The sequence below is a fragment of the Muscardinus avellanarius genome (genome assembly GCF_963383645.1).
Source record: "Muscardinus avellanarius genome assembly, chromosome: 13".
Taxonomy (NCBI): Eukaryota; Metazoa; Chordata; class Mammalia; order Rodentia; family Gliridae; genus Muscardinus; species Muscardinus avellanarius.
The window spans coordinates 38928756-38951394 of NC_137799.1; the positions used below are offsets into that span (position 1 = coordinate 38928756).

The following is a 22639-nucleotide window of genomic DNA, read 5'->3' on the forward strand; positions in this document are numbered from 1 at the left end:
TCTAAGGTTATTTTTCTCAGGGATTTTGTCACAGCAATGTAAAGCTAATACCGTGGATCTATTTAGTTGCTTTAATAAAGAAATTTTAGAGCCATAAACTAATGGAAATGCTTGGCAATATAAATATGCTTGGCAATATAAATATCTTGGGTAACCAGAAGAGAGTTGGCTAATCTAAACTGTGAGATCATCACCAAGGAGCCAGTTTATTAGACAACAGGGAAAAGTCTAAGTGAAATAACTTCCTCAGTACTGAAAATCCAGGAATAAAGAGACGGATTCTCAGACAGGCATGGTGGCTCATGCCTGTAATCCCAATACTTGGGAGGCAGAGACAGGAAGATTGCAGGCTTGAGGCCAGCCTCAGCAACATAGTTATAGTGAGGCTTTCAACAACCTAGCAAGACCCTATTTCAAAATAAAAATAACTGGAGATACTGCTTGGAGGTAGAATGCCCCTGGGTTCAATTTCCAGTACCACCAAAAAAAAAAAAAGAGAGAGAGAGAGAGAGAGAGAGAGAGAGGATTCTTTATAAATCCTTGATTTGTATAAAGTGTCATTAATTGTATTATAATTAATAAATATTATTGTAGAGAATCATAAGAAAACAAAAGATTTAAAAGAAAACCATAGCCGGGTGTGGTGGCGCATGCTTGTAATCCCACATTCAGGAGGCTGAGACCAGGGGATCGTGGTTCACGGACAGCCTCAGCTACTTAGTGAGGCCCTCCGCAACTTAGTGAGACCCTGTTTCAAAATAAAGAATAAAAAATAGGGCAGGGGTTATAGCTCGGAGGTCAAATGCCTCTGAGTTACATCTCCAGACCCGAAAGAAAAAAAAAGAAAAGAAAAAGCCGGGCGTGGTGGCGCACACTTGTAATCCCTGCACTTGGGAGGCTGTCACAGGAGGATCGCGCAGGTTCGAAGCCAGCCTCAGCTACTTAGTGAGACCCTGTTTCCAAAAAATATATAAAAAAAGGTCTGGGAGTATAGCCCGGAGGTAGAAGGCCTCTGGGTTCCAAGCCCAGTACCACCAAAAAAAAAAAAAAACACCAAATGCTACTATAAAGGATTTTTTTTGTTTTCTAAGGTGGTAAGATAAAGAGAATCAACCCACTTTTCTTCAAAGTCTAAAAGATAATACACTAATCTATAAATGTGCGTCTTACCCCTTCTGTACAAAATCAACATGCTTCTTTGGAAGAATAGACATTATTTCATTCAAGAGTTGATCAGGATTTACTAATTTGGTTGTAGTCACATTATAATGAACCTTAAAAAAGAAAAAAGGAAAAAAAGGTGAGAAGAAAATCTCTACAGCAACACAAAGATTATCCTTTCTGATCTAGAGATCCCAAACTCCTCAATATAATATCTTTTCAAACAGAAATATTTTAAGAAAATAGTGAAAGAATTGACAGCCAACTCTTGGTTAGCTGGACTGAGATGACACCGTGAAATCCTGGAGAAATGACACCAACTAGTATCCATTGTCCAACTCCTACCAATCTTATTTTGCTTATTTTTTTTTAAGACTAAGTCTCACTATGTTACCCAGGTTGGCCCCCAATTGCCACCCTCCTACCCAGCTTCCTGAGTAACTAGGATTACAGGTTCGGGCTACCATGCTCAGCCCTCCCAATCTTTTTAACGAAGTAAGTATTAAATAGCATCAACCTATCTGTTTCATATGTACCTGTTTCTCCCTTAACAGGATTGAGATATTAGCAGTAATGAAATATAAACTATAAAAAGATGAAACAAATGCCCTGGAGAGTTTGCTTTTTTTTTTTTTTTGGCAGTACTAGGGGTGGAACCCAGGGGCATTCTACCTCCAAGCTATACCCCCAGTCCTATTTTTTATTCTTTATTTTGAAACCCCCAGTCCTATTTGTTATTCTTTATTTTGAAACTGGGTTTCACTGAATTGCAAAGGAACTCACTAAGTAGCTGAGGCTATCTATGAACCAGCCTCCAGTCTCAGCCTCCCAAATGCTGGGATTATAAGCGTGCGCCACCACACCCGGCTGACAGTTTGCCTTCTATATAGGTGGATATAGTTCCTTAATACTTTGTGGAGTATTTAAGACTCTTATAGAATTCTATGCGAAAATGAACATAACAGGTATTCCTTTTGTGTATATGATACTGGGGATGGATCCCAGGGGCATTCTAAGTCTGAGATACATCCCTATTTTACATTATTATTATTTTGAAAGAGGGTCTCACTAAGTTGTGAAAGGCCTGACTAGGTTTCTGAGGCTGGTTTTGAAAATGCAATCTTCGGGTCTCATCTTGCCAAGTACGGGGGATTACAAATGTGCACCAACATGCCCAGCTAACAGGCATTCCTTTAAAAAAGTAATGTCAACTGGGCATGGTGGTACATGTTTATAATCCCAGTACTTAGGAGGCTAAGACAAGAGGATCACATAGGTTTGGGGGCAGCCTCACAAGTAATGAGACTTTCATCAACCTAGTGAGACCCTATTTCAAATAAAAATAAAAGAGGGCTGAGCATGTAGCTCAGTAGAATGCCCTTGGATTCAATCTAAAAATAATAAAAAGGTAATGGCAAGTTATTTTTTCTCATTGATTGTGATCATAATTCTAAGAAACAATTTCATTCTTAATTGGTAACTATATATCCATTCATTCAACAATTATGAGGCATAGTGGGATACACCTTTAATCCCAGCCACTTAGGAGGCCGAAGCAGGAGGATTGTCAGTATTATAAGGCCAACCTAAGCAACTTAGCAAGACCTTATATTAAAATAAAAAAGGGCTGAGGATACAGCTTAGTGGTAGAATACCCAGGAGGGTTCAATTCTCAGTGCTGTAAATAAATAAACATTTTTAGATATTTACCTTGTGCTAGACACTGTTTTAGCATGTCCTAGAAGAACAAAAATCCCTACCTTCCTAGCAGTCCCTTCATTCTCAAACAAGATTACAGTTTCTATGTCTTTCAGATTTGAATGATTTTTTCTAAATAACAAAATGCTAAGATATGAAATGACCCAGCTATTTTAATTTTCAAAATCAGAATCTGTGGCCCAAAGAGGAAATAGAAATTTTTTAAGGTAGAGTTTCCTATAGTGTGATACAAATTCACTGGAGATATATAAGAAAACTCCAGGTGAAACACATTATCTTCTACTTTGAGACAGGACATAAATAGGATCTCAGAAGACTCTCTGAAGTACCCTTCCATCCAATAACTCCGCTTTTTCTTTTCCCTAAACCATCCAGGAATGCTCAAGTCTTGGTGCAAAAAATTTTTGCACAAACACAGGTCTGTTCCCCAACTTGCAAGCACAGCACCATCCTCCCCCTCTGCTGGGCCCACCTTCTTGGAGTATCTGTTTACCGTGGCACTAACAGTGTCAGAGCAGCACCCAGCCTGTTCCCAGCGCCACGCTATAGTCCCCAGGGCACGGGCTGGGCCTTACTCATCCTTTACTTCTTACTTCCTCCACTGCCACCAAAGAAAAACGCCGTTCATTCAATATTTGAATAAATGTTCAGAGAGAATTCAAGCAGGGAAAAAGCTTTGTATCTAATAGCTTACTTTTCCTTCCTTCCCCTACCAAATATATTGTCCACGTTACTGACAGATTAATCCATTTTAAAGCATAACATTTCTTCTCTTTCTCTCTCTCTTTTGTGGTACTGGGGATTGAGCCCATAGGCATTCTACCTCCAAGGTATAATATCCAGCGCCCTATTTTTTTTCAAACAGAATCTCACTAGGCCGCTATGAATCTCACTAAGTTTCCGAGGCTGGTCTGGAACCTGTGATCCTCCTGGTTCAGACTCCAATGTACTGGAATTACAGGCATGTAATGCCATGCCTGGCTAAAGCACATCTCTACCAAATAAGATCCACACCTTTTAGTAAGGTCCTTGAGGACCTCTAAGCCTACCTTCCTAGCCTGTTACTTATTATGTTCCTCATGGACACTGCACTTAAAGTTCAAACTAACTTCCTACACATGCAAATAGTTTGGGAAGGCCTACAAAGGAATCTATGTGCCAGGTACTCTTTCTTTTTTTTTTTTTTTGGTGGTACTGGGGTTCCTGGAAACCCTTCTACCTCCGGGCTACACTCCCAGACCCATTTTTATGCTTTTTTTAAAATTGGGAAACAGGGTTTCTTAAGCCAGTGAGGCTGACTTCCAATCTGTGCAATCCTCCTGTCTCCGCCTCCCAAATGCGGGGATTACAAGTATGCTTCACCACGCCCAGCTCCAGGTACTCTTTTATGTGCTAAAATGTAACAGTTAAGCTCAAGCCCTCATCCTTAAGAGTTTTCTATTCCCCATTATCAGCCACATGCTTCCCTACTTCCATGATGCCTCTGTGATTAATGCTGCCATCTGATCTTAAATAATGAAATTCTGTCACTTTATCTTTGTAAAGAATGATTATCTCATCTACCTCTGTATTTTCAAAGCCCACTGCACAGTAGCATACATATACTAAGTGCTCAAAAAGTAGTTAATGGCCAGGCATGGTGGTACACGCTTGAAACCCCCGTACTTAGGAGGCTGAGACAGGATTATCACAGGTTCACAGCCAGCCTCAGCTACTTGGCGTGGCCCTCCACAACCTAGTGAGACCCTGTTTCAAAATAAAGAATAAAAAAATAAAGCTGGGGTGTAGCTCAGAGATAGAATCCTCCTGGGTTCAATCCCCAGTTACACACACACACACACACACACACACACACACACACACACACACGCCGGGCTAATGAATGAATAAAAGGAACACCAATCAATTTAATTCATTTAGCCCTCAAAAGAATTCCAGGTAGCAGTCAATTTCTAAAATCTGTATTAAAGAATTCTAGCCAGATATAGTGGAACACTCAAGGGGCTGAGGCAGGGGGATGCAAATTCAAGGCCAGTTTCAGCAAATTAATATAAAACATAACAAGGGCTGGGAGTATAACTCAGTACTAGAGCGCTCCTAGGTTTGATCCCTAGTACCACGAAGAAAAAAACAAAAACCAGCCCACTTACCTTTAACCTTCTTGGCCCATCTTTGACACAGCCCTTCCTTTTGTTTCTGGTAAGCACAGTGATAACCTTATCCAATCCCCTTTCAAGGCTCCCAAACACTTTAGTTCCTTTTCTTTTGGGAGTATCCTCCATATGTGCCTGGTTGAGATCCAGTTCCACAGAACGGCACCTTAAAAAAACACAGAACAAATAGCACTGGGCCTCCTGCCTGCTAGGGCCTCACAGGCCCTGCTTTTGTCCCTTTATGCACCTGCGGTGCCTTGGCCAGGTATGCCGGGGCCAGCCCATCTTGCTCCTCCTCAGGGAAACCAAAGCCAGCTCCCTTCCCTTCACTTAAAGAAACTATTTTCCCTTCCTTAAAAAATAAAGTCAGGCTGGGCGTGGTGGCGCACACTTGTAATCCCCCTGCGCTTGGGAGTCGGAGACAGGAGGATCGTACTGGTTCAGAGCCAGCCTCGCTGGCTTAAGAGACCCTGTTTCCAAATAAAAAGTATAAAATAGGTCTGGGAGTGTAGCCCGGAGGTAGAAGGGCTTCCAGGAACCCCAGTACCACCACCAAAAAAAAAAAAAGTCAAATATAAACTGGGCGTGGTGGCACATGCTTGTAATCCCAGCATTCAGGAGGCAGAGGCAGAGACCTTGTGATTCACGGACAGCCTCGGCTACTTACCAAGGCTCCTCGCAACTCAGTGAGACCCTGTTTCAAAGAATATAAAGACTAAAAAATAGGACTGGGGATGTACCTAAGAGGTAAAATGTCCCTGGGTTCCATCCCCAGTACCATACACAAAAAAAGTCAAATATACTGAAAAATAGAAATACTACAGTGAATAGCTATATATCCTCCTAGATTCAACAATTGTTAATATTTTACTTCATTGGCTTTCTCAACATGTACAAGCAATAAATATGTTAAATATATGCACATATTTACTGAGACATTTGAAGCTATCAAGACATTTCCCTCTGAAGCACTTCAATAAACATTTTTTTTTTTTTTTTGGTGGTACTGGGGTTCCTGGAAGCCCTTCTACCTCCGGGCTACACTCCCAGACCTATTTTAACATTTTTATTTGGAAACAGGGTCTCCTAAGCCAGTGCGCGCGTGGCTGGCTTCGAACCTGCGCGATCCTCCTGTCTCTGCCTCCCAAGCGCGGGGATTACAAGCGTGCGCCACCACGCCCGGCTTTTTTTTTTTTTTTTGGTGGTGGTACTAGGGGTGGAACCCAGAGGCTTTCTACCTCTGGGCTATACTCCCAGAACAATTTTCTATTTTATTTGGAAACAGGGTCTCACTAAGTTGCTGAGAGCCTCACTAAGTAGCTGGGGCTGGCTTTGAACCTGTGCGATCCTCCTTTCTCAGCCTCCCAAGCACAGGGATTACAAGCGTGCGCCACCATGCCCAGCTCTTCAATAAACATTCTGATAAATAAGAATACTTTTGTTGCCTGGGCATGGTAGTACATGCTTGTAATCCCAGTACTTGGGAGGTAGAGACAGGAGGATCACAGGTTCAAGGCCAGCCTCAGCAATTTAGTAAGACCCTATTTCAAAATAAAAGAATAAAACAGGTCTAGGGGTATAGCTCAGAGGTAGAATCCCCCTGGGTTCCATCCCCGGTACCACAACAACAATAAAAAGAACACTTTTTTATATAACCACAAAACCACATCAAAGAAGTTCCACGTATTATTCACACATTCCAATTCCTACAACTGTCCCCAAAATGAATCATGCCTTTTAAAAGCAATTATAAAAGACAACAACTCCCTATGCGATAGAACTTTTCATCTAAGAAGTAATGGGCTTTCTTTGAAACACCTTAGTATCATTACTATTTAGGAGGATGGTCTGTGAGTGAATCCCTATATTCTCCTGGCAGAAGAGTGGGGAAAGATGGGCCTTGGAGAGGAAACCACATGGCTGGAGGCAGAGCCACTATCTTCCCAGCGTGTTGACCTTTGAGTGAAGGTGCCAATCCCACTACTGCTCCATTTCACAATTCTACCCATAAGGAAGGCAGGGGCAACAGCTCTAGTACTGACCACATCCAACCCCACACAGATGGACATTCCCAGAGTCCCCAAAGGCATCTGTGTCACAGATCCCCTTAATCGCTGTCATCATAAATTAAAAGAAACCTTACAGTTACATATACTGAGGTTCAAAGAGTCTGAAAAACTGAATACTTACCGCCTTTCAGGGCTAATGACGCTTGTCATTAACTTGTCTGTTCTTGCTGAATTTACTGGAGTTTTAACTGGGGTTTCTTTCAAGCACTGATTTCTAGCTATTAGAAAAACAACAAAGACCATGCGTAACTGAAATATTATGATTCCAAAACTTCTATCAGTAATGCAAACACCACCTCATACATTTATTCAGAAATACTGTAAAAGCCCTAAAAGCACTAGTTCTTTTCTTTCTCTCTCTTTTGGTGGTACTAGGGATTATACTCAAGAGACATCCTACCTCTGAGCTACTTCTGGCCCTTTTTAATTTTATATTTTGAAATATGGTCTTACTGAGGCTGGTCTCAAACCTGCAATGCTCCCTGTCTCAGCCTACTAAATACTGGGATTACAGGTGTGAGCCACCACATCTACCTCTTATTATTATTATTATTATTATTATTATTATTATTATTACAGCACTGGGGATGGAACCCAGGGGCATTCTACCTTCGAGCTACACCCCCAGCCCTATTTTTTATTCTTTATTTTGAAACAGGGTCTCACTAAGTTGCAAAGGGCCTCACTAAGTAGCTGAGGCTGTCCATGAACCTCCTGTCTCAGCTTCCTGAATGCTGGGATTATAAGCGAGCGCCACCATGCCCGGCACCTCTAATTCTTCTTTTTGTGCGTGTGGTACTGGGGTTCCTGGAAGCCCTCTACCTCCAGGCTACACTCCCAGACCTATTTTTTATATATTATTTTTGGAAACAGGGTCTCTTAAGCCAGCGCGGCTGGCTTTGAACCTGTGCGATCCTCCTGTCTCCGCCTCCCAAGCGCAGAGATTACAAGAGTGCACCACCATGCCCGGCCGGCACCTCTAATTCTTTAAAGAAGCATTTCCATGTGATTATGTGTAGCTCTTTTTTGTCTTTGCTGCAAACTGAGGCCATTTTATTATCATAAATGTCATGTAATACATTTAGCTAGATCATATAAATACAGAATTCATGATTACTGACTCTATAAATCAAAGTCTATCTGTAGGCTCAAACAGGAGGAGCACAGGTTCATGGCCAGGCCCAGCAACTTTGTAAGGCCCTCAAAACTTAGTGGGACTCTGTTTCAAAATAAAACAGGGTGGGGAGTATAGCTTAGAGGCAGAATGTCCCTGGGTTCAATCCCCAGTATCCCCAGTATCCCTTCTTTCTCTCTCTCTCTCTCTCTCTCTCTCTCTCTCTCTCTCTCTCTCTCTCTCTCTCTCACACACACACACACACACACACACACACACACACACATTTTAAATTATTTAAGGGCCCAGTTTATGATTCTGACATAGCATTGAAAGGTGGCAATTCAATTCGTAGCAATATTCAACTCCTGTAGGCAAAGAAACCAGTCTCCATTGAAAGCTTGACAAATGCTATTAAAGGAGTATGAGTTTTGATATTTTTTTAGTATTTCCAGTTCCCAAATTTTGTGGGTATTTATAGCTCAGATAAATTGTAATAATTTTGTATTAACAAATCTAGTTACCATTAACCAATCTATTCACTGATTAGTTGACTTTTTGTTCATGATCGAAATGTTTTATATACTTTAGGATAATATTTGCTTTATAATAACAAAGAAAATATCAAGATATTTTTGTGGTACTAGGGATTGAACCCAGGGGCATTCTACCTCAGTCCGTTTTTGTTTTTGTTTTTGGTGGTACTGGGTATGGAACCCTTCTGCCTCTGGATTATACTCCCAGAGCTATTTTATATTTTTATTTGGAAACAGGGTCTCTTAAGCCAGCGAGGCTGGTTTCGAAACTGTGTGATCCTCCTGTCTCCGCCTCCCAAGTGCGGGTTACAAGCATGCGCCACCACGCTGGGCAACTTTAGTATTCCTTTTTACTTTTCTATTTTTTTGCAGTACTCAGAATTTAACCCAGAGACATTCTACCTCAAAGCTTTATCATGAGCCCTATTTTTATTTTTTATTTGAAATATGGTCTCACTGAGTTTCTGAGGGCCTTGCTAACTGGCTGAGGCTGTCTTTGAACCTATGACTCCCCTGTCTCAGTCTCCCCCAAACTGAAACTTTTTATTGTTTTTTTTTATTGTTTTTTTGTTGTACTGGGGTTCCTGGAAGCCCTTCTACCTCCGGGCTACACTCCCAGACCCATTTTTTATATTTTTTATTTGGAAACAGGGTCTCTTAAGTCAGCAAGGCTGGTTTTGAACCTGTGCGATCCTCCTGTCTCCGCCTCCCAAGTGCGGGGATTATAAGTGTGCGCCACCACGCCCAGCTATTGTTTTATTTTGAAACAGGGTCTCAGTAAATTATCAAGGGTCTTACTAAGTTGCTGAGGCTGGCCTTGAACCTTCGATCCTCCTGTTTCTGTCTCCCAAGTACTGGGATTACAGATGTATGCCATTGCACCCCATTTAGTATTAAATTTTTTAACAAGGTAAGAGGTTTGATTTTGCTTATAAATATTAATTTCTATTCTTCTTAGTTCAACAAGAACAAGAACAATCAGAAATACCTGTGAAAAAAGTTTTCATTTTTGTATACTGAGAGTCTATGCTAAATACAACTGCCCTCTCAACTATCACTGACCTGATAGTATGGAAGTCACAAAAAATAAAAATAATATTTATGTCAAAAACATCTAACAGCAAAAGTAAGATGCACTAATGGAAACCACCAATTATAGCTTCAGCCATTTGCTCTGTTAGGCAGCTCTTTTGTTTAAAGAAAAACAGCCAATAAAACTTTTGACTAATACAGTCTCATAGGGACAAGATATATATACTGACAACACTTCAAGATTATAAAATAAATTTCAAATCATACACATTTCAAAACCTTCAGTTACATAAAAAGTTAAAAATAGCTATAACAAAAATGACTATATTACTGAAAGCTTTTCTAAAAATTTCCTGACTGAGCTAAGGGTCATATTATCTTCCTGCATGACCCCATTGCTCAATAAAGAACTGTAGTTATATTAAGAGAAATAACAAAAGAGAGAAGCCCTCATTGGGAAAAGATGAAATAATCACTACCCTGAGACTCTATTATGTGTAGATGTTATCTCACTGGATAATCTTTTTTTTTTTTTTACGGTACTGGGAATTAAACCCAGGGGCCTTCTACCTCCAGCCTTATTATTTTTTAAAATCAGTTAAATTTCTGAAGGCCTTGCTAAATTGCTTAGGACTGGCCACAAACCTGAGATCCTACTGCCTCAGCCTTCCAAGTACTGAGATTATAGGCGTGTACCACCAAACCCTGCTTCTCAGGATCTTCTTAACCAGCAACATTCCAATCTGGCCTCCCGTTTTGGGAGAAAGTATCATTTTTTAAGTGGCATAGACTATATCAAGGTAAATAAAATTCCTTCAGGCTCTAATTCATCCATTCATTCAGCATATATGACCCTAATACATACTATACAGCTGCAATAAATATGAGAATCTGCTGACATTGACACTAACTGCCTTAGCCTGGGTTAAGACCTCCACCTAGAAAACTGGGTTCAATTCTAGATATTTTTCTTTCTTTCTTTCTTTCTTTCTTTCTTTCTTTCTTTCTTTCTTTCTTTCTTTCTTTCTTTCTTTCTCGGTACTGGAGATGAAACCCAGGGGCATTCTATCTTCGAGCTATATCCCCAGCCCTATTTTTTATTCTTTTTTTTTTTTATTTTGGTGGTACTGGGGTTCCTGGAAACTTTTCTACTTCTGGGTTACACTCCCAGACCTATTTTATGTCTTTTTTTTTTTATTATTTGGAAACAGGGTCTCTTAAGCCAACGAGGCTGGCTTCAAACCTGCATGATCCTCTTGTCTCTGCCTCCCAAGCGCGAGGATTACAAGCGTGCGCCATCACTCCTGGCCTTAGTTACTGTATTTTAAAAGGCACACTGACAAAGCAGAATGTGTCCAGATAATGCCAGCAACCAAAAACAGAGCTATTGTAAGCAAACTGTTTACATAAAGATTAAACTTTAATAATGATTAAAGAGGAAAGCAAAAGAAACAAGAGAGTCATGACAGCTGAACACAGACACAGATATCTGGGGGGCATCTCTAGGCAGTTTTACAACAGGGCAGAACAGGATCAGACACCAGTCCTGGAGGTCCAGAGGAATAAGAAGGGCTCAGCAGACTCCAGCCTGGGTCAGTCTAAGTGGGGCTAAGTTGGCAAGCAAGGCCTAACTAAACCTGGACACATGACCTTGGGCAAGTCCCTTCTCGGAGTCCCAGGTCCTAAGCTGTGAAAATGGGAGTTGGATTAAATAAGTTGTCTTTCAGTTTTGATAACCTATTAGGCTATGATTCAATTTTACAAATATGAAAGAGAAAATAAAACTTAGTATTATTTGAGAAAAATTATGAGTTAGCTAATGTGCTTTCATTTCACTGAAACACCAATAAATAAATAAATAAATAAATAAATAGAAACTTATTTGAATGTGGTGGCCCACACCTATAATTCCAGTACTTGGGAGGCTGAGAGAATGATTGCAGGTTCAAGGACAGCCTCAGTAAATAGTGTGACTCTCATCAACTTAGCAAGACCCAGTCTCAAAATAAAAATAAAACAGGGATGGGGGTGTAGTTCAGAGGTAGAATGCCCCTGGGTTCAATCCCAGTACCACATACAAACACACAAAAAAGAAATTGATTTCTAGAAATTCCTGACAGCAATGCTAGTAATTTCTAATCTGATATTTACTTAACATAGTAATAAAAATAAAGTTTGAAGTTTTTTTTTTTTTTTTTTGGTGTACTAGGGGTGGAACCCAGAGGCTTTCTACCTCTGGGCTATACTCCCAGACCTATTTTATATTTTATTTGGAAACAGGGTCTCACTAAGTTGCTGAGAGCCTCACTATATAGCTGAGGCTGGCTTCGAACCTGCACGATACTCCTATCTCAGCCTCCCAAGCGCGGGGATTATAAGAGTGCGCCACCATGCCCGGCATTTGAAGCTTTTTAATCACTCCTTAATTCACTTAGCAAATACCTTTTGAGGGTGTGGTGTAACGATTTGGTGTAGTGAGTATTTCTCTTTTATGTTGGTTCTTACTAACTGGAGTCTTTGGCTCAGGAAATACAAAGTACTCTTCATTCTTCACAGGAGACTTGGGAGTATATACATTCTCTTTGTTCTTTAATTTATTTGCGGATGCTCTACATAATATAGGAGTTAATGATTTAGACTCCATATCATTTGATTCTATCCAATGCTTGGTAAACTGGAAAAAAAGAAAAAAGGAAATAAAGCACACTGAAGAAAAGATAATGTCTTTATAAGATGCTTTAAATATCTGCAAATTAACTTGCACTATTTTTATTAAAACTGAGTACTATCTGGGTTCAACCCCCCAGTACTGCAACTAAAATTAAATACTATCAAAAAGATATTATTGGTGATAACAGAAAATTTGAAAACATGCATCCAGTTCTCTTTAGTACAGGTAGATCACTTTAGTCTGTTCTACTGATAGATAACTCAACATTTTTCAGGCTGAGTATTTAATCATACCAGGATTTTAGGCAATACTAAATAAGAATGGCCACAAATAACCCCTAAGAAATGCTTCCTATAGCCAGAAGTGGTGGTGTACATCCGTTATCCCAGGACCTGGGAAACTGAGACAGGATGATCACAGGTTCGTGGTCAGCCTCAGCTCTTTAGTGAGGCTCTCAGCAAATTAGTGAGACCTTGTTTTAAAATAAATAAAAAACAGGGTTGAGGGTATATCTTGGAGGCAGAATGCCCCTGGGGGTCCATCCCTAGTACCGCAAAAAAAAAAAAAAGAAGGAAAGAAATGCTTGCTATACCTAGATTGCCATGGCTTGCCTCTAATACATACTAGAAAACAAAAGTCTAGTCAGTGATCATAGCTGAAAAAAAAGGTTAAAGTACTCTAACAGAAATGATGGACTTGGGCATGGTGGTACATACTTGTAATCCAGCACTTGGGAAGCTAAGACAAGAAGACTGCAGGTTTGAGGACAGCCTCAGCAAACAGTAAGACTCTCAGCAATCAACCTAGCGAGACCCTGTTTCAAAATAGAAATTTAAAAACTAGGGCTGGGGATATAGTTCAGAGGTAGAATGCCCCTGGGTTCAATACTCAGTACCACAGGGGAAAAAAAAAAAAAAAGAGAGAGAGAGAAAAAAAGAAAGACAGAAATGATAGATTAAAAAACCTTTTAAAGCTTTCAAATTTGTAGTTGGAACTTACAAAAGGGTAAGGAAAATTCTCAGAGGCCAAACTATTTTTGTGTGCATCTGGTAATGGTATTATACCCAGGGACTTTCTACCTCTAAGCTACACCCCAACCCTATTTCTTTCTTTCTTTCTTTCTTTCTTTCTTTCTTTCTTTCTTTCTTTCTTTCTTTCTTTCTTTCTTTCTTTTTTTTTTTTTTTGGTGGTACTGTCTTATCTTCCCAAGTGCTGGATTACAAGTATGTACCACCATGCCCAAGTCCAGAGGGCTTCTACCTCTGGTTATTTTATATTTTACTTGGAAACAAGGTCTCTAAAGCCAGCTGAGGCTGCTTCAAACCTGTGCGATCCTCCTGTCTCAGCCTCCCAAGCGCGGGGATTACAAGCGTGCGCCACCATGCCTGGCTTTTATTTCTATTTTTGAAACAGGGTCTTAGTAGGTTGATTAGTCTCACAACTTGCTGAGGCTGTCCTGCAACCTGCACTCTTCCTGTCTCAGCCTCCTAGGCACTGAGATTATAGGTGTGAAGCACCATACCCAGCTCTCAGAGGCCAAACTAAAAACAGTAACACGAATCTGAAGTTGAAACTAAGGTTAAAGTTCACTGCTGTCCTAAAGGCATCTACCTTTTGTTCTGTTTACTTATACTCAGGATTTTAACAGTCAATGGAAACCTTAGATCTCTGCAAAGTGGTAAGTTAAGAGCCAATACTCCCATATAAAGCTAGGAGGGAATATAACTAAAACGAAAGGGTCAATTAAATAGAAACCAGCCATTCAAAGGGACTCAGACCTTGGCTCTGAGAAAGGAGAAAAAAAATAGTCTCCTTTAATTATGTGTAAGTAAACACAGACCATTCATCACATTAAGTTTAAGGTCCAAATTCATAAAACTCCGTGGTTTCAGAAACTTCAAGCCTAAATTTAATGTAATGTACTCCTAAGTAAGCCATATCCCAGGAGGCTGGTAGAAGCAGCCTGTTGGGGAGTGAGTGGAGTAGAGAGGCTTTTTCTTCTGAAAGATAGGCTTCAATGTAACCTAATAATCCCTCAACCCTTAACCTGATGAAACTCAAAGAATTCCCAAGGAGTTCAAAGAAAAATGAGCCTATAAAAAAATTCTAGTCCGGCTTGGTGGCACATGCTTGTAATACCAGCATTTGGGAGGCTGAGACAGGAGGAGCATGGTTTGTGGCCAGCCTCAGCTACTTAGTGAGGTCCTTTGCAACTTAGTGAGACCCTGTTTCAAAATAAAAAATAGGGCAAGGGGTGTTAAAAAAAAAAAAAAGAATCCAGCTAGGCAAGGTGGCACACGCTTGTAATCCCAGTACTTAAGAGGCGGAGACAGGAGGATTGAAGGTTCACAGCCAGCCTCAGCTACTTAGTGAGGCCCTCTGCAACTTAGTGAGACCCTGTTTAAAAAATAAAGAATAAACTGGGCGTGGTGGTGCACACTTGTAATCCCAGCATTTGGGAGGATCTCGGTTCATGGACAGCCTCATCTACTTAGTGAGGCCCTTTGCAACTCAATGAAACTCTTTCAAAATAAAGACAGCCTTTTCAACAAGTGGCGCTGGGAGAACTGGCTAACCATTTGTAAAAAGATGAATCTAAACCCCTATATCTCACCAAACACAGGAATCAACTCAAGATGGATCAAAGACTTAGAAATTAGACCTGAGACTGTGAAGTTAGTAGAGGAGAGCATAGGTTCAACACTACAACATATTGGCACAGGCAGTAACTTTCTCAACAAAACCTCCAAAGCTCAGGAAATTAAAGCAAGAATAAACAAGTGGGATAATATCAAACTAAAAAGTTTCTTCTCATCAAAGGAAACTATCAATAACCTAAAGAGGAAGCCTACAGAATGGGAAAGGATCTTTACCAGCCGCCATTCTGATAGGGGGCTAATATCCAGAATATACAAAGAGCTCAAAAGACTCTACACTAGCAAAACAAACAACCCGATAAAGAAATGGGCAAATGAACTAAATAGACACTTCACAAAAGAAGAGATACAAAGGGCCAATAGATACATGAAAAGATGTTCTTCATCACTGGCCATCAGGGAGATGAAAATCAAAACTACACTGAGATTCCATCTAACCCCAGTCAGAGTGGCAAGCATAAAGAAATCAAATGACAACAAATGCTGGTGAGGATGTGGGGAAAGAGGAACTCTTTTACACTGTTGGTGGGAGTGCAAACTAGTACAGCCACTATGGAGATCTGTGTAAAGATTCCTAAGAAAGGTGGGAATAGATCCACCATATGATCCAGCTATACCACTCCTGGGTATCTTTCCAAAGGGGTTGAATTCAGAGAAATACAGCAACATATGCATGCCTATGTTCATAGCAGCACAATTCGTAATAGCCAAAATATGGAACCAACCCAGGTCTCCATCAACAGATGAATGGATAGCAAAACTGTGGGAAATACACACAATGGAATTCTATTCAGCCATAAAGAAGAACAAAATTATATCATTTGCAAGAAGATGGAAAGCCCTGGAGAACATTATGTTAAATGAGATCAACCAAGCACAGAAGGAGAAGATACATATGTTTCCTCTAATATGCCCAAACTAGGGAACACAGAGGATACCAGTGGGACTCCAGATATTAGAGGGGAAATACTAGCTAAGTTTGAATGGAAAGATAGGAGAGGAGGAAGGCCGATCTTGATTAATGAGGGTCTACATCTGAACATGTGTAAAATTATGAATAAGACATGGTTAACCTGGACAACCATTGGTGGGAGGGGGGAAGGGAAAACAGGGGCAGGGGGGGCACCAAATATAGTTTAAATGTATACTATTTATGTTCAATAAAAAATTGTTAAAAGAAAAAAAAATAGGGTTGGGGTGTAGCTAGGAAGTAGACTCCCCTGGGTAACGCCCCCAGTACAAAAAAAAGAATAAAATAGGGCTGGGAGTGTAACTTGAAAGTAGAATGCTCCAGGGTTCAATCCCTGGTGCCATGGGGGGGGGTGTCCAACTGGGCATGGTGTCGTGCATCTATAATCCCAATTATTCAGGAGGCAGAGGCAGGAGGATTACTTGAATCTGAGGACAGGACAACAGCGCAAGATCCATCCCCCCCCTAATTCTAAAAGATATAAACAGAATAACAAAGTCAGCAATAAAATGAGAGAACCAGAATATGAGAGATACTGGAATTATAAAATACAGAACATAAATACATTTGCATGTTTAAAGCAATTTCTGAACGACATGAGAATAGAATGAGAAGATGTATTTTTAAATATATTAGAAAAATAATTAAAAACCACTAAAAATAAAAAAGAACATAATGATTAAAAGATGAAAAACTCAATGGATATATCAAATAGCAAATTAGATAGAAATGAAAAGAGAATTTTTGAATGGGAAGATAACTCTGAAAATATTTATCTGAAATACAGCCCAGAGAAAAGATAAAGGATATATGAAAAAAGGAACTAGACTGACACTGATCTCTCAACAGCAGTAACAGAAGCAAGAAGAAAGATCCTTCAAGTTGGATTTGGGTGTGGTGGCGCATGCTTATAATCCCAGTACTTAGGAGGCTGAGACAGGAGGATTGCAGTTTAAGGACAGCCTCAGCTACTTGATGAGGCCCTCTGCAATTTAGTGAGACAATGTTTCAAAATAAAGAATAAAAATAGGGCTGGGAGTGTAGCTCAGAGGTAGAATGTTCCTGGGTTCCATCCCCAGTAAAAAAAAAAAAAAAAAAAAAAAAAAAGACTTCCAGGAAGATGGCGACCAAGAAAAGCGGGACTCAAGAGCCCCGCTAACAACCAATCTCCATTACCACAAAATCAGCGCCTTTCATAGCCAGAAAACACCATCACCAGAGAAACAAAAAAATCACCAGGCTCCAGAGAGAAAGCCGACTGAGAACAGAGCTCAGAGCCACAGAGGAGATAACCGGCCTCACGCCCGAGGACACGGCAGCAGCGCCATACTGCCGGCGGCAGCGGCGACTTCACCAGACGGCTACAGCAAGCCGAGGTGAGCCACTGCAGAACAGCCAGGCGGGATTTCTCGCCGCAGGTAAAATCTAAAGCTCCCAGTGGCTGAGCTCAGCACACGCCGCAGGGATTCAGAGTGGAAATCAAAACCAAGAAGAAATACACCAGCCTCACGGCCGAGGGCGTGGCAGCGGCGCCATATTGCCACCGGCGGCAGCAGCAGAAAATTCACCGAATCCAGTATAGCTACATCTGCGTACTCAAGAACAGTGAGTCAAATTGCGGGCCACAGAGGAGAAATCTCAGTACTGTACTCCCTGGGACTTGACCCAGTGGGGGAGGGGCGGTGGCAGAGATATCACACCATAGGAGAACGCCCAACCTGGCACCCCCCACAGTCTAAAGCAGCCTCTATCGACTCTCTGGGTCGGAGACTCTGTGATACAACCCAGTAAAGGAGTAGTGGGGTCTGAGATACTACTGACTCGAGATCCAGAACACCTTAAGCGAAGTCATAGTGACCCAAGGGAAGAACCCAGAGAAGGCACAAACATCCGAAATCATGGGAAAGAGGAATAATACTGGAGCAATAAATGCCCACAACCCCACAACATCAGAACCCGATAAAACTGAAAATCAGAAATTTCTAGAAGATCAAATCAGGAAAATAACTGTAGAAATAATAGAGGTGCTTCGAAAAGAACTCAGAGAGAGCCAAAAAGAGATAAAGGATGCAATTAATGAAGTAAAGGCATCAATTCAAAGCACAAACAACCGATTAGAACACATGGAGAACAGAATCTCGCTCTTAGAAGATGAGCAATCCAAAAATGAACGCATAGTTTCTAATCTAGAAAAAAATATCCGACAGCAGGAATCTGATATTGAAGAAATATGGGCCCATTTTAAGAGAGCTAACCTAAGAATAATTGGAATAGAGGAGGGAAAAGAAAGTGAAACCAAAGGGATCAACAATCTCTTCAAGGAAGTAATAGCAGAAAATTTTCCAAACATAGAGCAAGAGGTCGATACACAGGTCCAGGAAACGTATAGAACTCCCTTTAGACAGGATCGGAGAAGAGGATCCCCACGCCACATAATTGTCAAAATGACCAATGTGGAAGCCAAGCAGAGAATCTTAAAGGCAACAAAAGCAAAGGGCCAAGTGACATTCAGAGGCAAACCAATTAGAATCACTCCAGACTTCCCAAACCAAGTCATGAGAGCCAGAAGAGCTTGGAGTAACATATTCCAAACTCTGAAAGAAAACAACTTCCAGCCAAAAGTTCCCTACCCAGCAAAACTTTCTATCAAATTAGATGGAGAAATAAGAAGCTTCCATGACAAACAGAAACTGAAGGAATTTTTGTCTTCAAAACCAGCACTAGAGAAAATACTCAAAGAGATTAACTACAAAGAAGAAATAGGTAACACACACCAGAACCAGAGAAACAAGATTTTCCATCCAACAGTCAACTAAGATTGGTTATCTTTGGAGATTCATTACTTATGTTAGTCTTTTACCTATCTCTAAAGGGTATTGTTTGCCTTTATTGTTGTTAATTTTTAGGATTTCTAGTTGGAATATTAATATACCTTCAGATATAGCATTTGGAAATATTTTATCCCATTCTATTAGTAACTGTTAACTCTGTTTACATTGTCTTTGGATATACAATAATTTTTTTTATTTTTTAGGGAGTTTGTATACTCTTCCGTTGCCTGTGCCATTGAAATCATAACCAAGAAATCACTGCCAATTTCAATGTTGTGAGGTTTTATGACCCAGATTTTCTCCTAAAAGTTTATAGTCTTAAGATTTATATTTAGGTCTTTTATCTATTTTGAGTTAATATTTGTATATGGGATTAGGTAAGGGTCCAACTTATACTTTTCCATGTAATTATTATGTTTCAACAATATTTAGTTAAAATATTATTTCTACCACCAAATGTTCGTGGAAACCTTGTCAAAAATAACTTGACAATATAGGGAAGAATTTAGCTCTAGGCTTTTATTTAACTCCAATGGTTTATATATCTGCCTTTAGAACAGTACTACACTGTTTCAATTATTGTAGCTTTATATGGTTTGAAATCAGAAAATATATATCTTCTAGCTTTGTTCTTTTTCAAGATCGTTTTGGGTATCTAGAGTCCATATTCCATATTAGGATAGAGTTTTTTTCTGAAAAATAAATATATAAATATATGATAGTTTCACCTAAAAAAAATTGAAAAAAAATATTCTCTGGTAAGAAAGAAAGCAAAAAGAAATATTGAAATGTTATCTTTAAGTCATCAAAAGCTTGGTATCAGACAAATGAAACTGTTATGTGAGATTATCATCTTTAATTTTGGATAAATTGCTATAATACTAGATGTCAACCACTAAGCCAAGCATGGGAGGGAGGGATGGGGAGAGAATGGGGTGGGGATCGGGTGGGGGCTGACTGGGCGATGTGTTCATGTATGTCTACAAAAGTTTGTATCCCACTATGATGTATGAATACAGTGCACCAATAAAAATTTTAAAAAAAGTACTTGCAATAATTTCCTGAGAATATACAAGTGTTTAAAAAAATTAGCTAGTTTTGAGCACATCGAGCATGTAATATAGAAAAAGTTAACAGAGATGAAGTATTCTAAAGACTTCATATTGTTTAGAAAGGACGTAAAGATACACATTAACTTTATACATGAGTTATTTATTTATTTACATATTTATATATTTATTTATTTATTTATTACTAAGGATTAAACCCAGGAGCATTCTACCTCTGAGCTACACCCCCAGCCTATTTTATTCTTTATTTTGAAACAAGGGTCTCCGGAAGTTGCAGAGGACTTCACTAAGTAACCAAGTCTGGCAGCAAACCTGTGATCAGCCTTTCTCAGCCTCCCAAGTACTGGAATTACAAGCGTGTGCCCCCAGACCCAGTTTATACATGGGTAAAATAACACATTTGAAACAATAGAAATAAACCTGAAACCAATAAAAGGAGGAAAAAAAGAAGAAAAAAACCCAAGGGAAAATATAGAAAAAGTGAGATGAATACATTAGTAAATGTAAATTGTTACATTTTAAATTCAGAGGACAGCCGGGCATGGTTGCACACGCTTGTAATCTGGGAGTGTAGCCCAGAGGTAGAAGGGTTTCCAGGAACCCCAGTACCACAATCAATCAATCAATCAATCAATCAATTCAAGAGGACAATGAAAATTGTGTGTGTGTGTGTGTGTTTTTCTAGGGATGGAATCCAGCAGGAACATTTTCCTACATGAAAGACATCTCCAATCCTTTTTATTTGAGACAGCATCTATATTGCCCAAGCTGGCCTCCAACTTGTGATCCTTCTGCCTTAGCCACAGAAGTAGCTGAGATTACAGGTGTGCACCACCATGCCTGATTAGTCAAGTTATTTTTAGTCTATACATCTAAAATATAAGGGCGTAAGAATGGCCTTGGATTCCATCCCAGCACTATATAATTTGTACCAATAATACACATCTTAATTTCTTTAATATCCTAATCACTTTTATATCTGGTTGGCCAATTTTCTCAGATTTTGTTCTTTTTTTTTCTTTTCTTTTCTTTTTTTTTTTTGGTGTGGTACTGGGGATTGAACCCAGGGGCATCCTACTTCCGAGATATATTCCCAGCCCTATTTTTTATCCTTTATTTTGAAACAGATTCTCACTCAGTTGATGAGGACCTCATTAAGTAGCTGAGGCTGGTCATCAACCTGCAATCCTTCTGTCTCAGCCTCCCAAGTACTAGGATTATAATAAGCATGCGCCACTACACCCGGCTTTAGATTTTGTTCTTAATCTTGAGGAATGTTTTAGCTATTCTTGCCTCTTTGCATTTCCATGTACATTTTAATTATTTTGACAAGTTTCACATAAATTTAAAAATAAAAAAATAAAAAAGTACATTTAAGACTCAATTTGAAAAAAAAATTGATATCTATATACCCAAATATCCATATCCAGCCAGGATATCTGCATGCTTATAATCTCAGCATTCAGGAGGCTGAGACCAGAGGATTGAGGTTTGTGGACAAGCCTCAGTTACTTAGCGAGGCCCTTTGCAACTCAGTGAGACCCTGTTTCAAAAATAAAAAGACTAAAAAATAGAGCTGGAGGTATAGCTCAGAAGTACAATGCCTCTGGGTTCCATCCCAGTACCGCCAAAAAAAAAAAAAAAAAATCCATTAAGAAAATATACCTCAGTCCAGCATGGTAGTGCACATTTGTAATCTCTATACTTGGAAGGCTGAGACAGGAGGATCACAGGTTCAAAGCCAGTCTCAGCAACTTAATAAGAACCTACCCAACTTAGTGAGACACTATTTCAAATGGGCTGGAAGTGTAGCTCAGAGGTAAAATGCCTGGGTTCAATCTCTAGAAACTTTCAAAAAGAAGAAAAAGAAAAAGAAAGAGCCAGGCGTGGTGGTGCATGCTTGTAATCCCAGTACTTGGAAGATTGAGGCAGGAGGATCGCAGGTTCAAACTCAGCCTCAGCAACTTAGCAAGACTCTTAGAAACCTAGTGCAAGTCGGACTTCCGGGAAGATGGCGACCAAGAAAAGTGGGGCTTAAGAGGCCCGCTAACAACAAATCTCCATTACCACAAAATCAGCGCCTTTCATAGCCAGAAAACACCATCACCAGTGAAACAAAAAATCACCAGGCTCCAGAGAGAAAGCGGACTGAGAACAGAGCCACAGAGGAGATAACCGGCCTCACGCCCGAGGACACGGCAGACGTGGCAGCAGCGCCATACTGCCGGCGGCACCGGCGAATTCACAGGATGGCTACAGCAAGCCGAAGTGAGCCACTGCGGAACAGCCAGGTGGGATTTCTCTGCGCAGAGAGCATCTAAAGCTCCCAGTGGCCGAGCTCAGCACACGCTGCAGGGATTCAGAGTGGAAATCAAAACCAAGAAGAAAAACACCAGCCCCACAGCCGAGGGCGTAGCAGCGGCGCCATATTGCCACCAGCGGCAGCAGCAGAGAATTCACCAAATCCAGTACAGCTACATCTGCGTACTCAAGAACAGTGAGTCAAATTGCGGGCCACAGAGGAGAAATCCCAGTACTGTACTCCCTGGGACTTGACCCAGTGGGGGGGGGGGACGGTGGCAGAGATATCACACCATAGGAGAACGCCCAACCTGGCACCCCCCACAGTCTAAAGCAGCCTCTATCGACTCTCTGG

General features: G+C 40.3%; 1 protein-coding gene across 9 annotated transcripts in view; it reads right to left on the reverse strand.

Annotated features, from left to right (window-relative positions):
- The window catches only part of MELK (maternal embryonic leucine zipper kinase), a gene marked incomplete at both ends in the record, with an annotated part of 101820 nt that overhangs the window by 3775 nt on the left and 75406 nt on the right, over positions 1-22639 (reverse strand). For all 9 annotated transcript variants that reach the window (XM_080709600.1, XM_080709597.1, XM_080709598.1 and 6 more), the window contains 4 exons: positions 1171-1274; positions 5031-5199; positions 7224-7320; positions 12227-12458. In XM_080709600.1, coding sequence (XP_080565726.1) covers positions 1171-1274; positions 5031-5199; positions 7224-7320; positions 12227-12458 — 602 coding nt within the window. The remainder of the gene's footprint in view (positions 1-1170; positions 1275-5030; positions 5200-7223; positions 7321-12226; positions 12459-22639) is intronic.